The 8,465-nt window shown below is 46.1% G+C and overlaps 2 protein-coding genes across 4 annotated transcripts; both read right to left on the reverse strand.

Moving 5' to 3' along the window:
- Positions 1–325: 325 nt before the first annotated feature.
- gcgb (glucagon b) lies at positions 326–1,677 on the reverse strand. Of its 2 annotated transcripts, none has more exons than XM_057040929.1 (4): positions 1,528–1,677; positions 1,358–1,457; positions 836–991; positions 326–754 (listed from the first exon to the last, which is right to left on the reverse strand). In XM_057040929.1, exons 2-4 carry the CDS (start codon positions 1,444–1,446, stop codon positions 646–648), a joined length of 354 nt encoding a protein of 117 aa, XP_056896909.1. In that variant the 5' UTR covers positions 1,447–1,457; positions 1,528–1,677; the 3' UTR covers positions 326–645. The 2 variants fall into 2 exon arrangements, with proteins under 2 accessions (XP_056896909.1, XP_056896901.1); XM_057040921.1 differs by having other exon boundaries at positions 326–766.
- A 284-nt stretch (positions 1,678–1,961) lies between these two features.
- Positions 1,962–8,218, reverse strand: fap (fibroblast activation protein, alpha). 2 transcript variants are annotated; one of them, XM_057034854.1, is made up of 26 exons: positions 8,108–8,218; positions 7,822–7,903; positions 7,365–7,454; positions 7,194–7,288; positions 7,044–7,118; positions 6,886–6,938; positions 6,709–6,781; positions 6,469–6,589; positions 6,190–6,344; positions 5,980–6,077; positions 5,707–5,836; positions 5,560–5,598; positions 5,389–5,487; positions 5,242–5,312; positions 5,108–5,161; positions 4,836–4,960; positions 4,695–4,745; positions 4,341–4,439; positions 4,208–4,277; positions 3,940–4,134; positions 3,770–3,824; positions 3,584–3,683; positions 2,886–2,944; positions 2,733–2,805; positions 2,480–2,553; positions 1,962–2,324 (listed from the first exon to the last, which is right to left on the reverse strand). In XM_057034854.1, the coding sequence occupies exons 1-26, from the start codon at positions 8,108–8,110 to the stop codon at positions 2,223–2,225; spliced, it is 2,241 nt and encodes a 746-aa protein (XP_056890834.1). In that variant the 5' UTR covers positions 8,111–8,218; the 3' UTR covers positions 1,962–2,222. The 2 variants fall into 2 exon arrangements, 1 of the variants encoding a protein (XP_056890834.1); XR_008950871.1 differs by lacking the exons at positions 1,962–2,324; positions 2,480–2,553 and having other exon boundaries at positions 2,730–2,805; positions 3,497–3,683.
- Between the last annotated feature and the right edge of the window lie 247 nt (positions 8,219–8,465).

Consider the following 8,465-nt stretch of genomic DNA (forward strand, 5'->3'; position numbering starts at 1 on the left):
AGTCGCTGCTCAACGGGTCCGGGCTGATTGGCATTTCGTGCTCGTCTGTTTGCCGCAACCCTGGTTGGCGAGCTGCCTGAGCAGCGCTGACAGGTGACACGCTTCATGCTGGTACCTGGTGGAGGTCCCAGAGCACGGCCCTCCCTGGAGAATGGGGCTGCTTTCATCTCTATTGGGATTAAAACCAGAATGCTGCTTAATCAAACACAATCAGGATTATTGAATCACTCCATCTGCACTCTTTCCAGCCTGTAGTTCAGACCGAGAAGTGCATCTTTTATTCTTCAAAGAGTCACGTTTCAAAGCAGGGAAGCGGAAACTTGAGGATTGTACACATTTCTTTATTGAAAACTAAATACTGTTTGTCTTTTATCTGCATATTAAGAAAATCTAATGACATGACACGTCCTTACAAATCCTTGGAAAAGAAGATGACGGTGCCGAGGGTGGGACACACTTCCGTACAAGATGGAGACACAGGAGACATCATCTTTCTGTGGTGCTTTTCTATGACACGTCCTTGACGGTTTTTCTTTCTTTATTATTATTATTTTTCTGGGGGTAATTCATGATGGAAAAAAGTTTTAGTACAGACTGAAACAAACGATAACAGAGTCGGTGGGGAGATCTGGGACGTGGCCGGGTTCACTCTCTCCTGCCTGGGCCGGTCTTCAGCCAGGACACAAACTCCTTGGCTGCCTGGTCCTGCAGGTAGGTGCTGACGTCGCTGGTGTAGGTGCCGTCAGCGTGCCGTCTAAACAGGCTCCTGTCGGAACACACAGGTGAGAGTTGTGCTCACGCTAGTTGGCCGTTTTGGAGACGGAGGCAGACTCACCCATTTCTCTTTGAGTTCTTCAGCCACTGGACAAAGTCCTGCGCCCTCCTCGTCTCGAGGTATTTACTGTAGTCGTTGGAAAAGGTCCCCTCTGAATGTCTCTTCATGTTTGAGAGCTCACTGGGCTCAGTCAGCACCGAGTTTTCATTCAGTAGCCTGGAAGTAACCATTATAGAGACCATTGAAGACAATCTGTCCCAGGATCAGAGTTCAGGTTTGGACTCCTCATCTCTCATGCAGGGTCCAGTATAACAATTGACTTTCAATATTCACATTTAATAGTCAATTAGTAACAAGATGCAACACTTTATACAAAACATTTCCTTCTTTATTAGTGATAGAAAGCTAAAAAGAAGTTCCCGATCTTAAGTATTTGCTGTAATTCCACCTGTTGGTGCTGCTTTCACACCATTGTTTTTCTTTTTTAAATCAACCTTTTAAAGAATAACTGTCATGTTCATTTGGGATTGTTTTGTAACCATGAAGGCTGAGTTCAAATAAAAGACTGATGGAAGATCTTACATGGAGTTTCTGTCCTGTTCGGGAAACTGCCAGCTGCTTTGGATGGTGATGAAGAGCAGGAGTCCAGCCAAAGAGTAAGCACTATTCATCGTGTGAGCTTCTGAGAGGGGGTGGAAGGAGACGGTGAGGATGAAGGCTTCATGCTGAAAGAAAAGAAGTGGAAGACTCACCTGTGGTCGCGGATGTGGAGCGCTGGGTTCTGAGGTGGCTCAACAGTTTCCTCCCCTGGCTTCTGGAGCCGTTTCATGGTCTCCTCCTGGTGAGTTGGGTCTTTTATAGCAGAGCTGAGCAGCGTCCTCCCAGGTGACTCCCCCCGTCACAGAAACCTCATCTTATCTGCCGTTACGCTCGGCCCATTAGTCACCTTCCGTCTGACTGTATTGACTTTATGTGTAAGAATACTGTTGTGAGGCCAGTGCTGCTACTTAAAATGTTCATCAAATGTGACATGTTGCTATGGAGATACAGAAAGTTTAGTGCAGTTTACACGCTATCCTCTCAAAATTACATTTTTATGAAGACAAATACGCAAGTGCAGGTTATTTGTGTGATAGTGTCTTTTCTGATGCGTGATGGAGGGGAAAAAATCATTTGGTCTCATAAATTGAAAATATCGAAACAATATTTATTCTTTTCATGACAGCAACACCAACGGCAACACTTGACAATAAACCAGTGCATTTAGATTCATATTCAACAGAAAATGCATGGACTCTGAATTCCAACATGTCGACAAATTCACTGTTACAGGCAATCTAACATCCGCCGCACAGGGAAACAGATGTACATCAGCCATTTAAGGAAACGTGGAAAAAAAGGGAAAATCTGGTAATGGTCACTCTAAATGCTGCCGCATTCTTGGCCTCTATTTGGGACCCAGGAGGCATTTCTGCAGGAAGTGGCTCATGAGGTTGTACGTATGACGGCTGGCTGATCCTCTGAGGCCATGGTCCTTGTCGGTGTACCACTGCAATAAAGCAAAAATCAAGCAATCAGATTCTCGGTGTCGGAATCACCATCGGTAAAACCGTCTGCAGGAGGTATTTTCCCCCCATTTGAAGCGTTCATTAAATCAACACCATCAAGGCCAATATTAGAGCCGCTTCCTCAGCCAATATTTACCATCGCCTCAAAGTCCACCTGCTCGTCCACCAGAGCTTTGGAGATCTGCGCTGCCTGCTGGAAATGGACGTTATCTGGAGGAAACACAGCGGCTTCACTACGTGACCAAACATCAAAGCTAATGCTTTCATCAAAGCAAATACTGCTCGCCGGTGCGAGGCTTTTACCACGTTGCCCTGAAGGAGCACTGAAGGATGCACTCATGCTCAGTAACTGAAAAGAACAAGTGTGTGGATGAGATGACGGAACGTACCATCTGCTGTTCCGTGAACCAAAAGATAGTCCACCGTTTTAAAGTTCTTGGCTCTGGCTGTCACTGAGGAATTCTGTTAAGACCGCAGGGTTCGTCTCAGTTCAGGTCGGAGGTCATAGCTTAGATTATACGCGTCTGAAGAGTTTGACTTACTTTATAAGAGTCCCCGTTTTCTGCGGGGGTGCCCATGTAGCGTTCAGTGTACACAGCATCTGGAAAATTGGTACAAAAACTGATTTGACACTTGAAAGCTTATTTACAAGTCTGGCACATTAAATTTGATTGAATTCATGGAGGAAAAAAGCTTTCATATCTCTACAGCTTTGAGGAACTCCCTCATTAGACTGGAAAATTGAAAAGTCAGTGTGCATTAGTACACATAAGAACTAAATCAACCCAATTTCAGTGTAGTTTTTGTGTTTACATATTTGTGAGCTGTGTTCTTTATTAAGTTGGCACATCTCTTGTTTTAATTGGTAACATGTAACTATTCTGATTCAACAGGATCCTTTTAAATACATTGTCATCATTTTAACCTCATGGTGTGTTTGGGTTTGCTGTGTCCTGTTTTACAAGAGATTTATAAGAAGCCCTAATATCTACGTATATTTTAAAAACAGGAAGGAGGCTTTCTGATACCCTCACAGCAATCATATGGGGTTCAGCTTTGACTTTAGATGCCCCGCCCCCACCACATTTTGCCACGGTAACCGTTATATTCAAAAACAACATTTGAGGTTGCACATTGACTGTTTGCCACCCACTTCTGTTGTCACGTGATGAAGATCACTTCCAGGTCAGCACCACATCTTTGCATTTGTGTGTAAAGTCATGCAGGGACGCGCACAAACCATAATATTCCCACTTGGCGACCGGGGCGACGGCTATTCCACATTTGAAGAGTCCAGTTCCAGCACCCAACGCCATGGAGCTGACGTAACCGCCGTATGACTGGAGGTTAGAGTACAGGGACGTCAGCGAGCACAGAGATCTTACATGCAAAAAGATACGAACGTGTGGGAGAAATGAAAACTCACCCAGCCCCAGATTGCTATCCTGTCCTTGTCTATAAAACCCATGTCTAGGAATTTTCTGCAACACACAAAAACAGCAGAAACCTCCAAACCAACCCCCAACAGGAACCGCACTATTTACTCATCTATAGCAGATTGGCTCGGTTTCTGGGAGGAAGGGCATCCACCTCTACCTCACAGCTGTTATCTGGTCTTCCACTTCCAGCGTTCCGAGCTGCTTGTAGATCGCGTGAAGGATTTGGTCGCCTTGGTATCCGCTTCCTCTCCCGTCAAAGCTCGCAAAAATGATGCCGTGCGAGCTGGAGAGGTACGTGCCCCAGTTCAGCTTGAACCTGTAGCTGACCCGCTGGCTGCAGGGGCCCCCGTACCTGCACAGCAAAGAGCGCAGGTGGTGGCAGCACAGCAGCGCCATCGCAGGGTGAGGCGAGGTGAGCTACTTACACGTCCACCAGGAGAGGGTATTTTTTCGACTTCTTGAAGTTTGGCGGCAACATCATTTGGTACCAAAGATCTGGGGACAAATAAAAGGACATTAAATGTGTGGTCATTTTCACAGCATTTCTATGTGTCTTACCAAATCCTGCGATCTTTAGCGTGCCATACTGCATTGTTGGCATTTGGAACTCTGCCAGGGTATCTTTTAGTTCCTTGTTGTCTTCAAGAACTGCAAGTTCTAGAAAAGATAATATAATATCACTCTGAAATTGACAGTTTCTATCTCTTTTACTTTATATCAACGCTATTTAAAAATAAATGTGGATGGTGGATGGATGGTTGATTCCAAAATCAATCGCAGTATTTTAAATTTGAGCCCAACGTATCTGATCAGATTTTCCATGTTAATCGGGCCTAGCTTGATCTGGGTAAATCGGGCGTGCAGCTCCGCGATGGAGGCGCCGACGGGCCTTTGAGCAGAACTGCCACTGACCTGCACCTGAGCCCCGGTTGTCTCTGAGAGTGTAGAGGGGGAAACCAGGCCCTGATATAGAAGATGCACAAACGGGACATTAGACATCCGATTGTTCAGCGGTGCTGGCCAACACTGACGAGCACGGGTGACCTGGCTCACCGTAGCAGTCCATTCGGTAATAGGAGGCGTCAAAGCTGAAGTAAGCAGAGTTGTACTGACACCTGTCCGGATTCAAGTCGCAGGTGAGACACTGAGGGGTGGCTGGACCGCTACCGATCAGGAGCCTGACCAACAGACATGTGACAGCTGCTTATGTGATTACAGTAGACTTGTTCAAACAAAAGGCTAAAATTAGCTGCTAATTCTAAATAATACATTTCAATATATTAAAAAAAGGAGATAACCGTGTCCCAGATTTAAGAATTCTTTACTTGTAAAGATTCCTCTTTATTGGGGAGCCCTGGTGCTGATTACTCACAAAGTATCTGAGGAAAAGCAAAAATGCATTTATTGCCCTCAGAAATCTGGGTGTGATTCCCAGAAATGTGCACGTATCATCACTCACAGGGAGTCTTTTGTTAGTTTGGAAATGTAGATGACCTCCCAGTTCCCGGATGTAACAGGTGTTGCTTTGCCCTGAACAGAAGAGTCAGTTTAACTGGCAGCAGATGCCAGGAGGGCAGCTCCCGTCTGTCTCCTCGGTACCACTTACGTCTTTCACATAATGGATGTGCTTGTATCCCTGAGCGTCGCTCATCACTTTGTAGAAGCTGAGTTTGTCCTCAGCAAAGAAGATAGGTAAGGGAACATACTGGAAAATAAGGAGCTCTTATCATCTGAGCCAAACAGCGAGCTGATAAACAACATCAATGGGGTAACTTACGCGTCCAATCCAGCCTGTTTTGCTGGTTTGCTCAAATTTCTTGAGGGAGAAAATACAAGCGGCTGCATTATTCAGAACTTAATACTGTGATTATACGCTGTTGACAGTGGTTAGGCAGCCACAACTTCCCCGAAAAGTGACAGCTACCTGCTTTTCTTTCCAGCTGCTCCCGTCAAAGTCGTAGATCTGCACGATCACGTAGTTCTGCTTCCTCGTGAGCCACTGAACAGCGATGCGGGTGTCTGTAGGCCAGGTCACCGAGCACAAAATGTGATCACTGAGGAAAACGGCAACAGAAAGTGACAAGATTTTCACACAATTCCCATTGCTGTTCGGTACGGAATCATTATTCCGCCTCAGAGTGTGGATCTGGGATGGCGCTTCACTACTCCCAGATGTCTGTTTATGAAGGAGACTCACCTTGAAGCAACAGACGCGGAGGCAGCCACCTGTGTCCGGCGTGAAGGATCGGCCGTGTCGACCACGAACAGCTTCACCTTAGTGAGGGCCGACCCTGCCTGTGACGACACAACAAGCCGTCACGTTCACGGTAAAGCCTACATCCCTCAGGTGAAATTAGAAACAGAAAACACATGAATGACGGCGTTTGCGACACAGGTCAGAATGCACCTTTGGATACGGGACGGCCACTGTTTCAGGATACTGTTCCGATCCATACCAGGAGAACTCCACCTTCTGAACTTCAGTGTCATTAAACTCAGCATAAGCAAAGTATCTCCCGCTTGGCGACCACCATATTGCTCCGTTTGATGCAAAAACCTCCTCTGAAAGTGAAAGCAAAGGTCTTATTTCTTGACCAGGTTAATATCCTTTTGACAGCTCACAGCTGTAGGTATGGGCAGTGGTCCAACGGATCCAGATCAGGCTGCCCTGTTGTGTCATACTTACCCTCATACACCCAGTCGGGGATGCCGTTAAGGATCTCGTTCCTTTTACCGTTGGTGGTCACCTGCACAGCGTCAGCGGTTACGTCTGATTTGAGAAATATGTTGTAGTCGGAAACATAAACCTGAAAAACACAAACACAGCTGAGTTTCTGAGGAGTTCACTGACAAATCCAACACAAAAGAGGACGTGCGCGGTCCAGAAGTCCTGGAGTAAGTGAAATATTAGGAGATATAAACTTACATATTTGTTTTCTTTTGGCGCCCAGGCAAAGTACTGAATAACGGTGGGGAAGTTAACAGGCGTAACAAACGTTCTGGGAAAGACAGGAGAAAACTGTATAGGTGCAAAAAGACCTTTTTGCTTTTCTGTTATGGAGGGAAAAACTGTTGAATCACCAAAGGTCGTTTAAACACTTACGAGGATTCCCTGTCGTAGATGGAGTAGGAGGAAGTGAACGAATGCCTCCATTTCTGTTGCAAACACAAAAACCGGCGTCATCCTTCATGTGTCAGGACTATTTCTTTATGTTTGAATTTAAGTGTTGGAAAAGTTTTAAATCAAGGACATTTTCTCACCTTTGTGTAGTTACTTTCAAAGGCAACATATCTGTAATCGCCTGACAGCAGATAATCTGTGGCCTCCACCTGAGCCTGCGATGAAATGATGGAAAAGTCTGAAATAGTCTTTCCATTAGGAGTAATGTGTAGCCGTTAAAAGCATCTCACAAATGTTGAATTGCTCAGGTACAGGGACTCCTCGCTTGTTTCAGCATTGTGCAGAAAGACGTTCCCATCCTGACCTTTGTGCAGATACTCTCTGTCTGTAAACATGAATATAAAAATAAGAAGTGAGACAGGAAGTGTGACCCGTCCTGCACACTGGCGCCGCTGGCATACCTGAAATCCAGTACAAATTGTAGGATTTCCACCTGATGCTGTCGTTGAAGTAATCTTCAAAGGTGAACGGCCTTTGAGCACCATTAGATCCTGAAACCAGCACACTTTTGAGTCAGTTTAAGGAAACGCAAAACTCAATACATGAATCCAGCTGTGCGTCACGGGGTGGCGCTGTTACGGTTAAAACGTCCAGCAGCGTGCCCGGTTAATCCACGTCGAAGGAATTTAGGAATCATGTGGCCATTGTCTGATCGCTGGCAGGTTTATTGCTTCATCAAGGAAATAATTAGGTTTGATTAGGCTGTTTCCAACCCTGCCTGAATTCACGCTTCATCCAGGTCCAGATTGGATCTGTTTAAAACTCTGGTTGTTTCTTTATACACTCCTCTCCAACTGGGAGCACACGCACAGACAGTCAAACGCATACACACACTCGGGCCCGTGAGTTTCCACTTACTGCTGACATAAACCGCCATGATGGTTATCAACGTGATGACGACAGCCGCCCCCACCGCCCCCAACACCACCTTGTTGCAGCCCTGCAAAAGGTGACACAAAAGTTGTAAAACGTCTTAGAAATGACCGGATACGCTCCAAACCCCCCTAACCAGCTTTGCGCACAGTGAAGCCCCATTCGGTCCGTCCGCAGACGCCGATCCATGCACAGTCAAAGCACACGAAGGGTTTATCTGGGTGTATCTAACTTTTCAAGTCACTGGAGGATGATTAATCTCATTACTGACCATGGTGCTGAAGAAGAAGCCTCCGCGACGCTCTGACACGGTCCTCCGGGCTCGACGAGGCGAAGTTTAAAGTTGTTTTCGGTCGCGCAGCCTGGTTATCATAATCTCGAGAAAGAAAAACGCAAACAAGTATGATCCGTCCTGCTTTGCTTGCTTCTCACACTTCCCGTTGCATTCCTGCAGAGTCCAAAACCACACTGACTCCCTGAAGTCAGCAGGCTGGACAACTTTCCAAGAGCGCGCAACTTGCTGGTATTGGGGAAGAGTTTTTTTCCCCCTTCCCTTCACCGAGGACCAGTTTCATAATTCTCTCTGACACACACCCAAACGCTCCGATTTCATCACTAGTTGATTCACA

The sequence above is a fragment of the Takifugu flavidus genome, chromosome 1 (assembly GCF_003711565.1).
Source record: "Takifugu flavidus isolate HTHZ2018 chromosome 1, ASM371156v2, whole genome shotgun sequence".
In the NCBI taxonomy this organism is placed as follows: Eukaryota; Metazoa; Chordata; class Actinopteri; order Tetraodontiformes; family Tetraodontidae; genus Takifugu; species Takifugu flavidus.